This window comes from Pygoscelis adeliae, unplaced genomic scaffold (genome assembly GCF_000699105.1).
Source record: "Pygoscelis adeliae isolate BGI_AS28 unplaced genomic scaffold, ASM69910v1 Scaffold87, whole genome shotgun sequence".
In the NCBI taxonomy this organism is placed as follows: domain Eukaryota; kingdom Metazoa; phylum Chordata; class Aves; order Sphenisciformes; family Spheniscidae; genus Pygoscelis; species Pygoscelis adeliae.
Window position 1 is genome coordinate 2,529,960 of NW_008825098.1, and position 21,634 is coordinate 2,551,593.

Here is a 21,634-nt window from a genome sequence, read left to right on the forward strand (position 1 = left end):
AAGCTGTTGCAACATACTGAAGGAATCAACTACAGCTCATTAGCTCCCATAACTGTAGAGAGGAGCGTGGGATGTTGATAGATAGAGAGGATCTCTCTCGTTGTATGTTGTTGTTCTTACAATCAGATTTCTATGTAAGCAGTTTTCACTTGACTTAAACTGTTTGTGGGATTATTTTTTTTTTTACGTTTCAAGGGATCTGAAAGATTTCTTGAATTCTACTGCTTAGCATTATTGTCTAGAATTAAAGGAAATGCGTGTTCAATCCATGTTCTAAATTTAGCAACAAGTTACATGTTCAGAGAAGTTAAAACTTGGCTCAACACTGTTTGCCTCCATAAATGGCTTCATTAGAATTGCATCTAAGACTGTTTTCTCCCCGGATCTTAGTCACCTTCAAATTTACACAGATGAGATGCTACAGTACAAGGCAAAACAACATGCAGATATGTAGATCTGTTCACCTATGTACAGGTAAAACCAGTGGTTTCTTAAAAAATTACAGATTGTGATACAGAAATTAGCACACACAATTGGTTCTCTACATGTATCAAATAGGAGATGTTTCCATTGCTATCATTAGCATAACTGAATGTAATTTATGCATGTTCAAGTCACCTTTAAACTCTGTAGGTTAGGTTTTGTAGCTCTTTTAACTAAGGCAACGCAAAGCTTCAGGCAGGCTGCAAAACTTGATGGAGGAGCAGGGCCAATACTTCAACATATAGAAGACCACAATGAGTTCCAGACTACTGTTAGAATGGGGCTGGTATCTAATTTAGCTGCTTATAACTGAGACCAAGTTTTTAGTTTGATGCATTAAATGCTTATTCAGTAAAGAACTCATCAAAATGTCAAAAGCAATAACCCTAAACTTTAAGTACCAATTTAATTTGTCAATTCGTTTTTCATTTCTGAAATCATAGACAGTAATTATGTATCACAATTTTGACAGGTTTCCCCCATAGACCATTTCACTTTTCCGCATATCCCTTCTTCAAGGGATCAGAACAACTCTAGGGTTTATCCTTTGTCCACGTTGCTGCTCTTTACATGTTTTTGGCTCCAAAAGCAATTGTTCTTCCTTCTTTAATGTCTTTTATAGGTGTGGGGTTTTGTGGTGTTGGTTTTATTCCCAATCTCTAGTGAAATTTACTGAAGTGTGTCTTGGGTCACGAACCACATCACGAAAAAAAGAGGAAACTTTACAACAGTGATCTATTTACGACAGTATACTATCTATGACAGTATTGCTAACACAGAATATCTTCCCAAGTGTATGCTAGATAATGTCTAACATTAGATATCAGATAATTTGCCCTAAGGAAATAACAAATAGAAAAGTATATAAGAACCTTCTGAAATTACATTATACATAGAATTTGCACAACTGTTGAAAAGAAGGCTGAAGAGCTGGCAGAATATAAGATGAACAGTGTTACAGATGACATTAACATGAAAAAGAATATGAAAATCTTTCCCTCAACTAATTTCCAAACTTTTAGGAAGTAACTTACTGCAGTCTTATCTGTCACAAAACAACAATTTTTTGAGTGCTTGCTCATGCTTCTTCCTCCCTGGATGTATCAGCAAAATCTAGGAAATCACAGGCAGTCCTAGAATTGGACTAGATTTATTTTATATGTGGACAAACATAATAGCAAAGATTATACAGACAAACCGGCTCATACAGAAATCAAAAAGCTTTCTTACCTACTAAATATTCCACTAGCAGAAAAGGCAATTTGGTTTGTGACTAAAGTACTACTCTGAAAACCAGACTTTGTTCCATCTCTAGTCTGCCCTGTGATCTAAAAGTAGGTTATTTCAATGACTCGTTTGTCTCATTTTTTTCCTCCTTAGCTAGATAACAAAAATCAAGTCTCCCTTGCAAGTGTTTTGATTTAAAGGTGAAAAGTACCACGCAGGCCTATTATTATAATAATCTGGTGAACTAGGAATGGTCAACTGATTTTAAAAAGTCTATGAACATTCATAGTTACTATAATACATTCTTGTCATACACAAGAGTAGCATTTACACAGCTTATATCCAAGGAATCAACAAAAGAAAGAATTAAAGGAAAGAACATGGAGTGGGTGGCCTCTTCTTCACAGAAACTTAGAGGACATAAAGTGACTAATAAATGCTTTTTCCGTACAGCAAATATCATAGACTACTATCATCATTGTAATGTAATCAATGTAATTTATGACATCATCATAAATGTCATAAAACATTTATAACATATTTTAAAATAAGTATCATTTACAACTCCAGTGCAGTTTGCCTTAAAGTTTTTATCAACCAGACACAGAGAAGTTATTTTTTCTAACATAATTACAGATGAGATTCAAATAAAATATTAAAATAAATCCTTTACCTTCTAGAAAATATATTTTAATAGTGAATTAAAAATAAAAGATTTGTCTCTTCCTACTGCCAGGAAATATGTCAAGAAACAGTATCTTCTTTGAAGTTTTAAAACTTGCCTAAAAATCAGTGAAAAAAAGTAACTTACTAGAGAATAACAACACTTCCTTCAAAGCTTAGTGGTGACTGAAATGGAATATATTTTTTAATGAATTTCCTTGCACACATCTTACAACACCAGAGTAGCTGAATTGTTTATTTCAGAAGAACTCATACGTATAAGCATGATTTTAGAAAGTTCACATGCAACAGATTGTGATAAGAGTCTGTATATTTTAGTATCACTTACTTTCACCCAACTGCACACAAGAAAATTATTCAAATTACAAAAAAGCTTACCGGAATGTTGATTTTAGCAAGTTTTTTTCTAAATTCCACTTTGTAAAACTAACAATAAATCTTTAAAAAAATTAACCCAAAATACTGATTTTTGAAAGGGATATTTGTGGAACTTAAACATAAAACATTATTATTTTCATAAAATACAAAATGCTTGAACATTTTTAAAATACTCAATGTTTCTAAAGTATTATGGAGTTGATAAATTGTCATAAATTTAACACAGGTTCCCTCTAATTTAAAAAAGTGGTTCTCAAAATAAATCAACAATTCCCTAGTGCACTTATAAAGAGAAAAGATCAAAAGCACTAACTGGTATCTTTCCTTCCAGTGTTAATTAGTAATTAAACATCTTAGCTTCATTAGTACCTACTCTGATATAGGGGGTTTTTTTGGTGTTTTTTTTTTTTTTTTTTTTTTGGTGGGGGAAGGGGATGTCACACAGACAAATCCTGCAACAAAAGTCATGAAAATTAACCAGCTTTGAAACTGCTTGCCTTCATCACAGTTAAAAAAGGATATGAGACTCCATTATTTTCTTTTAAATAAGCATCTTCCTTGAAGACCTCAGCTTTCATTTGGTCTTGAGTTGCATGTAGTTGCATGTATTGCATAATTCTACTGGCCAAGTAACATCCTTTCTCTATAACAAGTTCAGATATGTCTGATAATTTTAAGCAGAAATAAAAATATTAGAATCGGTTCTTTGGCATAGTACAGAAGTTGACAACTCCTACTATTTAGATTGACTGCAAGTCCTAAAGAAGAATTTCCTGTGTTTGGAGCAAAGGGGACAGGACGGGACTTGTCACCGTTTCAAAACCAAGTAGATTAAATGAATGTCCCTTTATGGATTTCAAGTGTCTTCCATCTGTAATTTACTTGATGTCTTCTGTACTGATTCCATTTTCACTTGCGTTATCACAGCTGAATATTTCCTGCATACAAGGTAATCATCAGTATAGCAATAAACCCCGTTAGTAAACCAGCATTCTGAATAAGGAAGAATGTGAGATCCATCTTTCTTCCTGTCACTTTCTCTCGCAGCATATCATTCATCTCTGGGAACTGAAAAAAGGGATATTTTTAGGTAAGTATTGCCATCTTGTGGTAGCAGGCATAACTTAAGGCATTAAGAACTGAACCATATGGCTACTTTGGACTGAATATTAGAACTAACAGAGGGTGAAGGCAGTCACAGGAACAGGTCACCCTAATTACCCTGAAAAACCACTTCACCAGGGATGGTAAAATGAAATGGTGTTTTGTTCCTCTCTACTGTGATTTCACCTGGTTGTCTCTCATGCAAATTTCCTCTTTTTGATTCCAGCAGTCTCCTAGGGTCAAATTGTTGGTCCATATGCTGCTAGGAGCAGCTGCCCTTGTATTGCTAAATGTTGTGCTTCGTCCTTCACTAATATAAACAGAGAAATCCTTGTTCAGGAAATGGAAGATTAGGATTCTTCTGCTTATCTATAAGCAAATGAAGTGAAGCTGAAAACATAGAGAACCCCTCAGAAATAAGAAATCTGTTACAAATAGAAGGTCTGGTGGGCTGATGAGGTGGTGGTAAAGCAAGGAAGAAAGAAGAAGAATATTGTGAAACTGGTGGTAACACATGCAGTATTACACTACAGTGCAATGAAGGGATTCTTCATTCCGTAACACGCATCTTAATGGCAACATAATAGCAAAGATTGACTGATCTGATGTTAACTACAGAAACGAAGATACTTCCTCTGAGAGCCAATGGAGGTGACGGCAGATGAGCACTGGCGATAAACTCCCCTGTATGGGGTGATTCAGGGTATGTGTTTGCTGCAGATAAAGTCAACCGCAGTGGATTTTGATAAACATACTCAAATAAGCTTTAAACTTTTCTCCTGCTGTGCTGAGAGTAGTACAGCCAGAATGCAATGAAGACTGTATATTTCAGTGTTAGTTTAGAAACCTTCAGGATGGGTGACTCAGAAGCTGTATCTTTCTTTGATCTCACAAGGCAAAAACAGCCATTGAAGATAATGCAACTCTTGAAGAACAGACTAAGGTTACTGGGAAGTGGCCAAACCCTCCCAGAAATCATTCCAGAGCTCCGTAATCCTCTTGCACAAGAGGCAAAAACAACAAACGAGATCAGCTTCGTGCCATACAGCAAGGCTCATTTGTGCACACACCTCAGTGTATACATTCTCACATGCCCACAGCCTCACCACACAGTGATCTTGCTGGCAGAGTTTGGACTATGCCAATACTGGAGGAAAAAAGAACAGCAAAAAAAAAAAGAAGGAAGGAATGACATTCTAGTTAATCCTACCTGCTTCTGGACAAGCAAACCAGAAGTGTGTGAAAATCGTAACAGAAAGCGGAAAGCCAGATCTCTGTACTTGAATGCCCTATTTCAGACTTTTCAGGGGGAAGAAAAATTCAGATAGGTAACTGATACAATCCAAAAACCTATAAAAAGAGAGAGAGATTGGCAGGGAGGGGGGAGGGAGAGAGACAGTGAGAGAAAAACAGAGAGAACAGAACAGAGGCAATGAAAAGAATGTTACCTACTTTGATGGATTTAGTAACAAATTTAAGTTGAGCCACTCTAAATTTATGCCATCAGTTTTACACATTATAGTTGAGTACACTACTATTCATTATATAAGAGTGAAACTAAATGAAAAGCATTAGCAATTAACGTACAGCAAACTTGTAAAATAAACTGTTTCTATTAGTCATTTAACTCTAACATTATTACTTATTAAATCCTATGTTATTACCTAAACTATAATAGCATTTAATGAAATAGTCACTATAACTATATGACAGTTCTTAAATGCATATAGAACCAAACTGGGGTCCCAAATCTTTTCAAATTCTGGCCTCACTCTTCCAGTTGTACACTCAAATGGATTCTCATGTGGCAGGTGTAAGCACCTTTGCAGACGTTCTTACAACACTGAATTAAACATAATAAAACTTAAAATTCTTGAAAGATCTCTCATTTTGAGATAAATCATCATCATAAGAGTAAATTATAGCATACTGCTGACTGCCTGTGAATCCAGATTTTATTTCCCAGCGTCTAAATCTGATCTGGATCTTAGCACAATTTCTTCGGCTTATATCTTCTAGCACACTTTAAAAAACAAATGATAGACAGACTGTTTTGAACAGAGTTCAGCAAATTTTTTAGTCTGAACCAAGAAACTGGGGCTGGCACTGTTTAATTTAAACCAGAATAGAATTTAAGTCAGGTTTTTCACCTAAAGAACCCAAAATTATCACTGTGGTTACACAACACCTTTCATTCAACTCAAAACTAAATATTCAGTTTCATTTTGTTTACCTTTTTTTTTCTTTTCTTTCAAAATACGGTATAAATAGACAAATGAACCTTTTAAAAATAAGGTGAAATACTTTGCCACTTTAAAATGCTGAAACAAAGTATTTATACACTTTTGACTCTTTGATGAAACCAGCCCAAATTCATGAAAAGCTTGTCTCTCTCTCTAAAACTCCTTTTCAGCAATAATCTGATCAGCCCTATTTGTGAAGTGAAAGGCTTTCATGTTTCATGTATAAGCCTAACTATTTGTGCACCTCCATTAAGGGTATAATTGATGATTTAACATCTAATAATAATAATAAGTAGATGACACTGGCATGAGAGGGACAAAATACTAAATTCTACTGGAGACACTTAGTGAGGTCTTTGTTTTCTTGCAGAAGAATAAGTAACTGAAAATGAAATTATATCTCACCATATCTGCCAGAGAGATGTACAGGAACATTCCACCGGCTACGGCAAAGATGATATTAGGAGCAAAGTTGTTGCCTACTAATATACCAAAAGCCAACCCAATGTAACAGGAACATGCAGACAGAAAGTTGAAAAACAGAGCCTGCCGAGTACTCATTCCTGCATTAAGCAAGATGACAAAATCCCCTGAAAGAAAAGGGAAAAAAAAAAAAAGGTATCTTCAGAAAACAATATTGAGATTATTTTCTAATTTCAAAGGAAGTCTGAAGAAAAGACATGATTTGTATACGCATTATAACCCCCTGCTGTTTTTCTTCATTCAAGTAAATTATGAGGATTTCCCTTCAACACTAAGGTAACTGAAATATTCTAAAGCAAATAGGTGATGCACAATTGAGCTAAGAGCACGGGAACACAGAACTACCTATAATGATTTAAAAAAAAAAAAATTAATACAACGGTGTATGCAGCATATATGAACAGAGCAATTAATACCTCTCTAATATACATTCCCAGCTTTCACCCACCTGCACTTGGGAACTTCCTGTGCTAGGTGTGTATTTTGGTGCTTGGGAAGCTTTTGATGAATATTTTTTCCATTAAGTTGTCTGAACTTTCAATCTACACCAACTTTTGGCCAGCACAACCTCCTACGACAGTGATTTCCACAGTAAACAACATGTTGAATGAAGTTCCTTACCCAGTTCGTGAGGAAACTCTTCACACATGATGGCTATGGAGGTACTAAGCCCTTGAAACAGAGACAAAGTGAAAGAAGCACCAATAGCCAAACCATCTATGAAATTATGTACGGCATCACTCAGTGTTACCATCCAAGCAATGGTCCCAATCTTTGACAGTGGACGCCCATTAAGACACTTGCATAATCTGCCTTGGGTGGCTTCTTCCTGGAAAAAACCAACACAACAAAGCAATTACATAAAACACAGAATAAAGAAGCCAACAAATCACACTTCTGTCTTTAAATGAACGCCAAGCATAAAATAGAGCACCATGGAGTACGGGGACCAAAATGCTTGGTCCGAGAAGCAAAAGAGACAGGTAGCAGCACCAAATGTTTTCTGTTTCAACAAGTTAACATGCAGGGCCCAAACACCATTCTGACTACAAAGCTTTATCTGAATGCCCTTCAGCTGACAGAGAACGCGGTTCAGACCATAGTGGTCTGAATGTCTCTCTGGAGTCTCTATCAGATTAAGAGTGTGCCATGGCTCCTCACAGCCTCCTCAGCCACCTCTATTAAGCAAGTACGGTGAGAAGGATCTGATCACAGTGACTGACAGCATCTGTATTTCCTACCTGAAACACATCTGGATCAGTTACATACTGACAGTACATCATGCTCTCAGAGACACACTTAGCTGCCACAGTAACAGCCAGGTACATGTGAATATAGATACACATCCAGATACTCCATAAACTTTATTTCTAGTTTTGGGCAACAACAGTCAAGTCCAGCTATTCAAATTAGTTTCTACAAAGTGCATGTTTAATAAAAACAGCAGTGGGTAATTCTGACTGTGCGAGTTAAAGGCTCAGAGCATGAAAACAACAGGCTAATATAAAACTGCAACGCACATACACACCAGGGATCTCAATAATTCCTTCCAGAAGTGGAAGTAATTTATACATGCGGTGCCATGAAATAATGAAAAACTTGAACCAGATAAAAGGAACTGCCATTTTAGCTGGGAGCACAAACTAACCTCCCCTAAAAAATTCCTGATGATCCATTCTGATAAATTTCTGTACACACATATATTGTAGCTACATAATATTTGCAAGGATTATAGTATTTCCCCCCTGAAAAAAACGGATTTGCATATAAGGCATTAACTAGTGCTTACTTACTGGAATACAGTGTGCCCATATACATATTTATACACCTCTCCTCTTGTAGGAGAAGGGTGTAGAGGAACACCTCTTCCTCCTTACGAAAAGGTCACAGATTATTCCAAGAAATTTTCATTAGTTATTAAAAAGAACATTGCAAATTGTTTTAGTTTTGCCATATCAAATGCAAACGCTACCAGGCAACTGAATTTTGAACTTCATGGAAATATAATGATTAATAATTTCTTACAAAATCTTTAGTGACAGAGCAGTAAGGTCTGTCTCATGATTTGCTCACCAGACTCTTATCTGACATACTACATCCTTGTACAAGTCGTCTTGGGACAGGACAAAAGTTCAAGTCAGGGATTTCTGAGTCAGATGCCTGTTGCACTACTTGGAACTCGTAGCTAATAAAGCCTTGGTTGAGTAGTGCCACAACTGCCATAAAGCACACGTACAGTTCCTATTCAGTGCATAGGAAGTCCTGAAATTATACTTTTATGATATGAAAATAAGCCATGGTATCCAAAAATTGGGAGTTTCCCCGCCGACCCAAACACATAGGTTTTAGACTTGTACTACATGCTTGCCTTCAGTTTTTGGAGGTTTTCCTCTCAACATTTCATATAACACACAAGCAATGCCAATCATATTTTTGGGATGATTAATTTGTACCTGTACTAATTCTGTTTGAGATAGGATCACTTATGAGTAATAGACCTCTCTCTTAATCCACAAAGGCAACTTGAACTTCACTTTAAGAAAGAAACATTACAAAGCAAGCCACATAAAATACATATATTAGGTAACGGGAAGTAAAAAGAAACATCAGTATGAGAAAACTCAAATACAATTAGCAGAGCTCTTCCACCTATTCATCCAGCTCCCTGAGCTGAAGTTCTGTTCCCCTACATTTTTTTCTGGTGACCATCCTTCAAGCTGCCTAAGAACTGATGGAGGCATTGTTTTGTAGATCGTCCTGATTTCTGCCAAAAGCACATCTTCTTTCTTGGGCATGTTTCTAGCTTCACTGAGGAAAGGGAGTTTGAGACAATGCACAGATTTTTATTTTGAATAATTCATTCATTTTTCTACTAAAAAAGAACATTGTTGTTCTGGAAACCACACACACACACAAAAACCCCAACAATAACAGCAAGTATTTTCTGATAAAACAACAATATTAATCTCAGGAGACTGTATTTTGAAAAGGTGTATTAGCAACTTCTATTATACATGAGAAAGAGAGGTGGTGGTGGTTTTTGTTCTGTAAAAACCTTCTATTACCAAAAAATTGTCACATCAAATGCCAAGCACCTCCATAAAATAAATGGTTTTATGAAAAGAGTTTATTAGGATGAAAATTCCTAAAAGAGCAATGAAAACAGTGAGCAAATAATACAAATGTGCAAAAATGTCACTTGTACATACTTGTTTATGTTTGTTCCCATCAAAGCACATTTGTTTTTATGTGGGAACCATGTGTGTGCCTACAGTTTTCTGATGGCTGTAGGGGCATAACTGGCTTAGCCATAGAACTAATAAAGGACCCATTTTCTGGTACCAGTTGCATAACTGAGAATTCCAATGACAGTCCAAAGCATTACATGTGTATGACAAACATAAAACTCTGATCTGAAGGGCTTTTTTGTTGAAATAAATAATTTACAAATATACGTGCTGAACTTTCTATGCGTGTATGAAGAAAATGAACTTTGAGTAATAAGATCCTATTAAGAATTAGCTGTTGAACTCATCAAGAATGGAACTGACTCTAGAAATGTCCTGAGGTTTGGGTTGTTTTATCTATGGACTTTTTTTTTTTTTTTAAAGTAATTGCAATTAATTTAGGAGAACAGTATTTATTTACTTCTAAAAATTACTTTCTTGATCCAATCTTTCAAAATGCAGAAACAATTGCAGTTTAAAAACTAGGAATCGGTTTCTGAGAGGCTTCTGTACTATATATACAATTGTCTGCCATTTACTGTGTAGCTCTGAAGTATCATAATTCTTGCCTGTAATCTATTTTAGATAATGTCTTGACTTCTGTAAATTATATAAAGTACAATGACATTGCTTGTCTGGGTTTACATTCCGAGCTTTACTAGATTGTGTGTCCGATAGAAGTAGCTGAACGACTAATACATATTCTTAATGTTTAAGATAAGGCAGACTACTGACAAATTTATCCTACAAATACATAGTATTCCAAGGCAAAAATGAACAATGTCTGTCTCTGCTGGACTGTTCCCACTTTGTCATGGTAGTTTAGCAGACATCACAGAAGAGATGCCAGCTAAGGAGCTCTGTAATACCCAGCTGGACTATCAGGTCTGACTTTGATTAATTATTAGTGCAGTTCTGTAATATTTGTATCTCCACAGTTTATAGTAAACCAAAGACATCCTTGGTATTTTTGCTCTTCTGAACACAATTGTTTCTTTAATAGTAATGGCCTCTCCTTTGTTCCCAAACTTAAGAAATTATACAGAGACTCTCTTATTTTATCCTATGATATCTCATCAGATAACTGTTGCTACGTCTAATGCATCTCTGACTCCCTCAGACATGAACCAGACATGTCCTTCTGTGTCCTCTGGAAGTGCCCACAGGACCAAGAAGGAATCCTGACACTTTTATCCTTCAGGGCATAAATAAAGGCCACCATAAAGTTTTGTTATACAACTCTAACGTTGTGCACTCGGGGATTCAGACATTTCAGCAACTTGTCTTTGAAACAACTTTTCTTCAAAGTTACTGTTGTGAAGCCATATAATTTTAATGCATAGTAGACAGAAATTTTGGGTAAGCACAAAAGAGGTTTCCAAGGTTGCAATTACTGCTGCAAGTGAAATCTGAAAGTATGTGACTAATTAAACATTTAGACTCTGGCAGTCAGTCTGTTCCGGCATTAAAAGAGAGAATATGGCTGGATCCCCATGGCTGAAAACAGCTACCACACTTTGGCACAACTGGACTTCAGACTCCCTCCTTAAAGCCTACATGATGATTTCTGGCTACACTGTGTTTGCCCTCTCTAATATAAGCTTTAGATTACAAGGAAACATTAAAATTCTATTAGGTATGTGTTGGCTTATGCCAAATGGTTCCTTCATAAATACCAAATGCCTGTAAAGTTGAATGCATACCTACCCTCATGGCACTACCCCAGCTGCCCCAAAACCCCTCAGCCACATTGGCCCTCCTCTGCCCCCTAATGACTCCGAAGGCTACCTGGCCCCTTTGAAGCTGCCTGGAGAAGGAAAAGACTAACGATGGCTTTCTTGTTGCTATCTCCAATATCAGCAGCAGGCTATCTGCCACTGGGATTTCCCTGCGGCCAGCCTTGGCTCCAGAGTGAATTTTACCCTGTTACTTTCAGAAGGTTTTAATACAACATATTCTCTTCCTGTCTTGGAGAAATGGAGAGGAAGAAAGAATGGAAAGCATGAATTTTCATATGAACAATAAGTAAAGGAGAAGAACCTTTGTGAAATTTTAAGTTCTTGAAGTCAAGACTGCATGTAAAAGGAGATGTATGAGTATTCCACAAAGGACCTTGGGGTTATCTACAATACTTTATGATCATGAGCACTACATCTAAACTAGTTGCTAGAAATAAATGCTATATAGTTACATTTTATTATTATAATATATGGTATGATTTTGTTATGTTTATGTCACGTGTAAGCAGATGGCTAGCCAAAACGTAATAATGGAATAGGTCCAGATAAAACTTCTGGTAAACAGGGCAGAAAAACAACACCCATACCACTGGAGAGGACTGTCTCCGCAGAGAGTGGAGGGTTCTTTTGTTTGTTTTCTGAATCTACAAAATACAGTTTAGGGACACTCATAACACTAATTTCCTCTTGGTGCCCATGCAATTTTAATTATTAAGCATGTTTCTCCTAGTTTTTAAAGTGCCCAGTATCCACCACACTTCATGACATTTCTACGGTAAGGACAAGTACAATTTTGGTACTTTAAACTGTGTGAATCAAACGCCCTGTGAGCCTGCAGGGTCAATGCAGAACTCTCAGGTTCTCTCCCAGCTGTTAGGGCCTGCCTCTGGCTTCCTCCCTGCTCCTCACTGCTCCCCACAAACAACTTACTGGCTAAAGAACATGGGTGGTAAAACGGAAATCTCTACTATGAAAAAATCTGCCTTAGCCATCAGAGAATTGTTTCTATGTGTTTATTTTTTTAAAATAAGGGACAGTACTGCTCCTCCCTGTATAGGGAAAAGCATAAAGAAGCACACCAACTTTCTCTTCCTGCTTCCATTTTCTTCTCAGACAGAAAGAAGTCGTATTTGTAGTATGAAAACAAACACAGAGAAATAGAGACAACAAATCTGAAAGAGAACAATACTTAAACCAGGAGGAATGGCTTCTGTCTCAACATATTACCTCCACAATTCCCACAGTATCCAAATATACTGGACTAGCACAACCAGTGCTCACAAGATACTGCACAAAAGTTACTGTATTAGTTTTCCTCATTAATCAATGATTCAGAGGAATCAGGTTCTCACACTTATGGCTTTACGTAGTCAGGAACACAGTATGGATCATGCAACACTAAAACACACTATCACTCTTGAAGCAAAACAATAACAACAAAATCAAAATTAACTGAATTATCTGATTAAATATGTATCTCTGTCCTACCCATCCTGACACTGATATCAATTAGCTCTTTTTGTTGGCTACAAATTGAACGCATCATTCAGTTTTCATAAGCTTGCCCCAAAAACCCACATTTTTTTCGTAGGGCTCAAGCAAGTTATAAGCCGTAACTTTACAAAAACTTGACAAAAGTAATAAAAATTCGTATTAACTCTCCCCTCAGATATGGTTATATAATTGGCAGGGATAAAAATAAACAAATAGACACAATTTTCATACCTGTGCTGAGACCACACTGATGCTGTCAAAACCAAGATTTCCATTGCTCTCTATGACGGCTGAATTTGCATAACACGTCCCCCCATTGCTGGATGATAGTGGTTTGGGTGGGTTAGTCTTCTCCTGAGAACAATTCTGTTCGCCATTTTCAGTGTCATTGTGGCCAGTCTAGGTGACAAATAAGTAAGTAGGTAGCTAATTAAAAGAAAAGCAAAATAACAAACATAAAAAAGAGATGAAAAAAGAAAAGGTGGGGGCATCATATTCATGCTGCCTTGCTTTCAACACCAAGTAAATGTTTAAATGGGCAGCAGTAAACATTTAAATGTTTAAATGAACTCAAAATGTATCTAAGTTCCTAACTTACCTCTTACTTTTAGCTAATCAGAATACATGTGGGGATTTTTCATTTTTATACCTTTATATAGAAACTCCCAAGCCGAACACCTGACTGTAAGTGATCAACATTTGCTAGTTATTCATGGCTGCTTGTCAAATAGAGCTTATTAGGCTTTGTCAACTGTTCCTAAAAATAAAGGGCAACAAATTCATTTTTTCTAATTGTTTTTTGGTGCAGTTATTACAAACGAGGGACAGCCGATCTTCATAATTTCAATATCAGCAACAGTTTGGGAGGGGAGACCTTAAGTGAGATAAGAGTAGGAAGACAGGACAGTTTCCTTTGCAAGACATGAGCAGAGAGGACCAAAAATTTTCAGACGCCCTTCTCAGACAAATTCAGCCTCACTCACGTGAGTACACAGAAAACAAGTACTCTGATATATGGGTAGAAAGCAGAGTCCCGTGCAATATGGATAACTGCAGAGCCACTAAAGCAGGTCCGTGTACCAGAGCATGGGGAAACACAGGGCTGAAGTTACTGAAGGTGAGGTTCAGGTACTGTCAGCACAGTTACACTTTACAGTTGACTAAGAAGGTATATATGTCACATTGATTTCTCCTGCCCAAAGGGGAGCTCCAGGGGCAGACTCCATTCTCTCCAGCTCTTACATATTTCCACTTTTTTTTTATGCGTTTAGCTAGCGCGGCAAAGACTTGGCCGTTGAGAGCAACTAGAGCATACGCCACTGACAGCAGACCACATTCACATCTGGATTCTATTCCCAGCTCTGCTTGTAACTCCCTCAAAAAAGTGAGATTGCTTCCCCTACCCATATGGATTTTAAACAGATATATCAGAACATGTGGTAAGGCTGAATTCCTCAGATAAAATGGAAAAAAACACACATTTTATTAAACTATCAAGTATCTCATAAAATATAACAGGTACTTTAAGGCAAGGCTCATTCAGTTAGTGATACATTTCATTACCTGCTTATAGATCTTCAATATCACTTTAAGAATCCTTTCCACAAAGAAGAGAATATAGAATCCACCAAACACAGCAACTGCTTTCTCAATATAGTTATCTACTTTGGGGTCAAACCCAAATGCCTAACAGTGAAGAAAAAAGCAATGCAAATTAGTCTGTAATCTTAGCACATTTCCAGAAAAACAAACAAACGCACGCCCCCCACCCACAGATACTCCTCTAAAATACAGACTGTCTCTCTACCGACCATGAGTTTCCATGACGCTGAAATTATGGAAGATCCTATTCTTTTTAGATTTTTTTAACTTGGATTAAATGTTAACAGTGTTTTAATTCGGTAGACCTTTACATGTGGAATGTAGTAGCAAAGTGCAAGACAAGGAGGGTCTAACCTGTAGCCCATTAAAGGTCACTAGAATTTTATCCAATAAATTTCTCTTTCTGTCTAGAGGCAGAATAGCCCTTGGTCTTTCCCATGGCACAATTAGACATAGATCTTGATGGCTCTGCTCATCCAGCCAGAAAGAGATGGTAACTAATGACACTGAAGCCCACCCACAACTCTTTGGACACTGCAACCCACACACAGAACCCTACTGCAGCACGCTTCTAAAATTAATACACTTTAGAAACTAGTAGGCAAACCAAATAATGATTCCCCGTGCTTACCTCTGGAATGAGCTGGAAAATTGCATTAGAAAAGAGAGTACCAATGGCCAAGCCCACAAAGTAGGTTAAAAATTTGGGGAAATATGACTTCTTTAAGAGGGGAGTTAAAATCAATCCCAGAAGTGATGCCAAGTTAATGATAGTCACAGCCAGGAACCCAAATCCCCAAACTGTGGATAAACAAGCAGAAATACAAAATATTTTAGTATAACACCCATTTCAGGCTGTTTGTGACTTTTCTAACAGCTAAATTGGCATGGAATTGGGAAAAAGAGTGGTTCCCTGGTTGAAATTATACTTCACAAATATAAAAATCTTAAAATGCATAGCTACTTACGATGCAAACCTGCAGAAAGGAAATATCTGGCAACATTGTCTGGGACTACCATATTAAAAATGGAAACTGTGCTAGGGTAAGATCTGGGATAGCCTATCTGCTGCTAGTATAAATCAGGCTTCTCTACAGTCAGTGAGGAGTAAAAATTAAGGCTTAGGCCAACAGTTAAAGTAGCTATAGCACAGACACAAGACAAAACTTCTTACTAGTCCCAGGGTTAGATCAAATTGTCATTTACTCCTAAGGAACTACAAGACAGAAAGTCTGCTGTCTTGGCTGTACTAGATCCAAAAACACTTCCTGATAAAGGATGACTCCTTCAAGTCATCCTGAGGCGGTAACTTTCTGTTCCTAACACTCCTCCTCCTCTAATTCAAAGTAGTTCTGCTGGCTGAAAACGCTGCCCATCACTGCTTATCAAACAGGTGAGGTGGCAGATAGCTGACAGTAGAGACAATTATAATAGCGAAATGAAAGCATATAAAAAAAAGAGGTTCTAGGTTCAAAAAGATGGCCATGTGATTTAGGTACACAAAGGGGAAAACCCTTCCTAAGAAGTGGCAAATGCACCAGGGTTCACCATAACTTAGCTTCCTTCACTGTAAGCATAGTCTCAGATTTTAGAGTTCAGACACCAGGACTTGTACAAAGCCATAGCATAATTACTCTGGGGTCTGAATTATAAGGGGAAGGGTGCGTTGCTGCTGTTGTTCATAAGCATCACAAGGTTGTGCCTCTATGCATGACTACTGTTTTTCCCAGTGACATCTCAAGTCCCTGTGAGTACAGAGAGAAGCTTTAAAGGTTGCACTGAAGAGGTCTACAACACTGCCTCAAGTGATGCCACAGAACCTCAAAGTTATCCACATAGACAGTGGGTTTGTCTATAAAAATTAACCACATATAATAATCAAAGCCAACACAATGTTGGCTGTATGAGAACTGTTCAGTATAATCCAGAAAGTTGCTTCATTATAAACTTTACAATATGTATGTAGAGAAGTTACCATAAATTCCTTTCTGCATAGCAGAAACTAACAGATCAGATTACGATCTGCAGCCTAGCTTTCCTGTAACACAATCGGCAAACACACTAAGCTAGATTCCTCACCTGCACCTGGGATGGCTTTACTTTGTTTGCACAGTGTCACAATTTTTATATGTAATGAATTTTATACTATGTCAAGGACAGAAAGCATTAGAAACATTTAAAGCACTTGCAGAAGGTAAATTAATGCCAATTAGAACATTCATTTGCCATTTTTGAGAGAGAGGGAAAACCACACAACAAGATATGGGTAGAGTCACTAAGCTACACAGGAGATTAATTTTCATTAAAATAAAGGACAATTAAGCTTGTAAATATCTTTTTGAAATCAAATCTATAATAAACAAATGGGCTTCCAATGCCATCATGAATCACAAACCACTGTTTACAGTTTGGGATTACTACAGAAGCACGAGTCTCTTTCAGTTTAGTATACAGACAACTACACATTATTCTGTGCAAAATGTACATTTTAAACTGACTTAACAAAATAAAACCTCTATTTATCAGATATTAAGCTTTTAGTGTACTTGCCCAAATTACTTCATCAGACACGGGAAATTAGAACAAGTTTCAAAAATTACAATTAAAAAAGCCAGTACTAGTTACTTTTTACAACAAAAGACAAAGAGGATAAATTTACAAATTGTGTGTGTAGATCAGTGGATGACAAAAATGACAGGAGAATAGAGCTTAAAACCAAACACAGAAAAACAGGTTATTGCCAAATTGTGAGAGAAGTTCTCACGGTACTATACGCTTCACTAACAAATGGTCTAACTTTCATGCTGGTACTGTTTGTTCAGAACAGCAAAACACACTGGGACACTGAACTCGAAGTACATGTTATAAATGATACAACTGTTGCCATTTTGTATGCAATGGGAGATGTCTCATAAGGTACTAAAGGACCAGTGCTCACAAGTAGGGACATATTCTAATCCACTGGTAGGTAGTATCCCCTTTTGTCACAAAAAAAAAATGTAAAATGAAAAGCCTTTCTTCTTCCTGATTGACCACAGATTAAGGGTGCCAGCAGATAGATGTGGTTTTACTTTTAAAATTCTGTCCTAGATCTGGATGGCCCAAAGAACTTGGGATTTTACATATTGATATTTTGTTTCTGATTTATCCACCCAAAGTGGAAGAATAAGGAAGAATTAAAATAAGCGATTAAATAACCTCAGACAATGAAAGAATAAATTCTTATCCATCCTAGGTATTCCACAGATCCTGCAATGAGCCTCAGTAGTATGGGGACTAGTTTAAACTAATGAAATTTTTAAACGAATAAAAGAAATCTAAGATCTTTCTTATACATTCTCGAGGAAGGTGCTCCTGGGCCTTGTGGCAAGCTTTTCTTTGAGTTTAGAAAGACCTGAAGTGTAATTGGAAAGAGGGGGGGGGGGAGGGAATTACCCCGTAATTACACAATTACAGGAACTGGTACTACAAGAAAAATACCCCCTTTTTTTTTTTTTTTGGGGGGGGGGGAATATTCCAAGACAAACAATGTCGCCAAAGTTCGTGCACTATGGACTGTATTTCACAATATCATGTATGCACTGCTGTCTTAAAATTGGTTTTATTCACTAGGACTCCATCCACACTAAGCTTTTAATGAGTCCATACATCTCAGAAAGCTGGCTAGTCTGACTTTACGTTTCAGAGCACAGCATTCTGCTTAGGACACACCCTCGCTTCCCCTGAGACTGGTGGCACGGTCAGCTTTTGCCAACTACCATTATTCTTTCTGTCTCTAGAACTGTGGCCCCAACAAAGAGACAGCCAAGATACCCAAAGCCACAAGAAATCCAAAAAATAAAACGGCAGGAGTGCAAGCAAGATGCCCTCCTTAGAACACCACTGCTCAGCATTGTTCCTTATAAGATGCGGGGATGATTGCTCTGGGCCTTCCTGAGGCAGACTCAGGCTCTTCCTTAGCCCTGTCCTGGGATGAAGAGGAAATAAGGGTATGAATACCTTTCTGAAGAAGCCAAGCAGAGCACAGAACCTGTTTGCCTTGTACAGAAGGAATGCCACTGGGTGTTTCCAGCTATTTCATGCAGCTCTATACGCCTCCCTATTACCTTTCAGAGAAGCAAGAAAGAGAAGGACACGAGTGTGCCCCTAAGGTCAGCTAGGTTACATATGAGATATACAAACCCCAAGGAAAAAGGACATGCTATATGCTGCCTTTTAACTTTTACTCTGCTTCAGCAGCACTTTTTTTTTTATTGCAAGTAGCTGTCCCGTAAAGCTTATTGTACTAATTTCTTCTGTATGTCTTGTCTGTTCGTATTTTGAAAGACAGAATATTGCTAAGTGTGTGGGAGTCCCTGGGCAGAAAATTCACATAAGCACAGCTGGAAACATGCATAGAGGATTTTGCTTCATGGGCAGTAACTGAAATCAGCTGGTCTCAATGCTGCCACAATACAGATTCATTTTGTGATGGGATGGGGGTGTGCATAAATCAACATCTGCATTTGGCACTGGGCCTTTCTGTGAATCTCCCTTCCAAACAGGTACCACTATGTGTCACAGCCTCATATGCTTGTGGTTTCAAAATACCCTAACCATGGGCCTTGCAGATTTCTTGCGCTGCAGCCAAGGGAGGGGCAGGGAGAAGGCTGCCTTGCTTATCTGGCAACTGGACATTGCATCTGAGCTGGCAGGATAAAAGAAAAACAAGAGGGAAGGTCTAAATAGCTTAGGAGGTTAACTATAGCCCAAGCTTTCCACGTACAATCTACTTAAACAGCCCCAAACAAAAAAAAGAGAAAGACAGATCCTACCTTCCGGGGCAGATATTATGGACTTCTTGATAATATGTGCCCTCATGCAGTATAAGCAATCTAGAACAACTATGGTAAATTGACGCCATGGTTTCAGTGATTAATCAAACATAATTCTAATTATTCACTGACACAGCTAAGTTTTAGAAATGATCCTTAGGAATGGTTCTTAATAAATATCATCACTTATATTAGTCAGAATGTTATTAATACAAATATTTCAAAAGTTATGAAAAACACTGCTCATAAATACTGTCATTAGGCACCTGCTCATCCAACATCTGAACTTTTCACTTTAATTCAGCTGACTCCCTTGGAACAATGAATTTATTTGGAATACTGAGTCAAATAAATAGGCCGTTACGTATTTGATCCTTATCAGTGCAACAAGTGACTTCACTAACCAGCTGAATCTTCCCGGTCCTACATTTTTTACTGCACTGTGCAGTGCTGTGCACAACAAATACAGAAATAATAGTGAGAAAAATAGGAGGAAGGAAGATTAAGGCTACTCAGCCATGTGATGATGTTCCATGCGGAGGGGGCAGCACAGAAGATGACATGAAAGCAGGAGTTGGAGTTTGGAAAGAATATGAGTATTTTTCCTCAATAAAACAGTCACTGGCTCCCCTGATGTCATGACTCCCACCTGCAAATGATTCCATGCGAATGCAGTCCCCTAATAATTTTACCTTGAGTTGCCTTGAAACATGCACATCCCACTAAGTCTGATTTCCCACTGCAAATCACCTGCACAAACTTCCCTTCTGTACTCCCATCTTCTCTCCTATTAACCAGCAAGAGTCCTCACGCTTCAGGGCACAAACCATTATCCAAATAAAACAGGTCAGAAAGACTCTTCCTTTAATGGGCAAATTATTCCATAACTACCTACTCGGTTCTTTCACCTTTCTCTAAAACATTTTTAATAGATCACTGTTAAGAGATAGGATATTTGTTTAGACAGTCTGCTGACCTGAAAGAGCATTTTAATTTTATGTTCCCTTACAACTATATCCTCCTAAACAAGACACTCCTGTTACGTATAGATAAACGCTTACTATTCTCCTAAGAAAACCCCACTCCAGCCGCAGTATTAATGCAATTAATATTAACTAACCTTGTAAAGAATGTGGTTTAGAGGTATCCACAAAGTTTTCCTGATGATCACATGGGTGAAAAATTAGCTGTTGCAAAACAGCAGAACATATTGTAAAGAAGCTTGAATTTGATACGTGACTGTTGTTCGGTATCCCATGCAAAGAAAAAATTTCCTCACCAGACAAGCACTGGAACAAAAAAGGGATTTTGCCAACTTAATACATGAATGCAAAACCAAAAAATAAGTCATACACTGAGAAACCCAAGAATTACAACATGAAAACACCATAATGCATTTTCAAGGAATTGTACACAGCGTTTGTACGCTGTGCATGAAAACGCTGTGATTGCTTAATGAGAAGCAGAAGTGATTCAAAGTATTTTAAGTAAGATAAATCACAAATCAATGAAACATGTTTTAAACAGACATTTGCAAATCTTATACTCTATGAACCAGGACAGTTAAACCTTACAATATATTTGGAAAAATACCTTCAAAGTAATTAAAATCTCATGTAATTACAAAATAATTAAATTTAAGGGCAGACCAGATACAGTTAAAATCTGAGTGACAGAGTATGTCAGAAAATTACTGTGACTGTTTACTCATGTAAGAGACCACTTCTATTTTACAACAATGCTTCTTATTTATCTCCCCAAATTAGCTGTTTAAAAATGGTCTAAACGTTAGCAGCACTCAACATTTTTCATTCATTTTATAGCAATAATTGTTAACAGCAAACATTGTTTTGTAAAACCATCCTGTACTCCAATGAGATAAACTCTTACTCAGGATCTTCACTTTGCCTTCAGCTCAGGACATAACAGTATCTAATGGGTCAAGGATAAATGTATTTAGCAGTGCTAAACCAGGCCAGGGCCAGGGCCAGTTGCTCTGTTTGTTGTTTTCAACCAAAAAGATAAAAGACAAACCATGAAATATCTTAAAATATATATCTACAGAAAAATTGAGTATTTTTATATGAAATGTTCTATACTGCTGAAGTCTTTCATCTAACGCTTTCCATTTATTCACATTCATGATTTCCTACAAC

General features: G+C 37.3%; 1 protein-coding gene across 1 annotated transcript in view; it reads right to left on the reverse strand.

Annotated features, from left to right (window-relative positions):
• Positions 1-3,748: 3,748 nt before the first annotated feature.
• SLC39A8 (solute carrier family 39 (zinc transporter), member 8) overlaps positions 3,749-21,634 on the reverse strand; it is a 25,264-nt gene continuing 7,378 nt past the window's right edge. Inside the window, exons 3-10 of the mRNA XM_009327081.1 lie at positions 20,599-20,767; positions 15,296-15,465; positions 14,626-14,748; positions 13,294-13,461; positions 7,224-7,431; positions 6,525-6,709; positions 5,087-5,175; positions 3,749-3,840 (exon numbers count right to left, since the gene is read on the reverse strand). Coding sequence (XP_009325356.1) covers positions 3,828-3,840; positions 5,087-5,175; positions 6,525-6,709; positions 7,224-7,431; positions 13,294-13,461; positions 14,626-14,748; positions 15,296-15,465; positions 20,599-20,767 — 1,125 coding nt within the window. The 3' untranslated portion in view covers positions 3,749-3,827. The remainder of the gene's footprint in view (positions 3,841-5,086; positions 5,176-6,524; positions 6,710-7,223; positions 7,432-13,293; positions 13,462-14,625; positions 14,749-15,295; positions 15,466-20,598; positions 20,768-21,634) is intronic.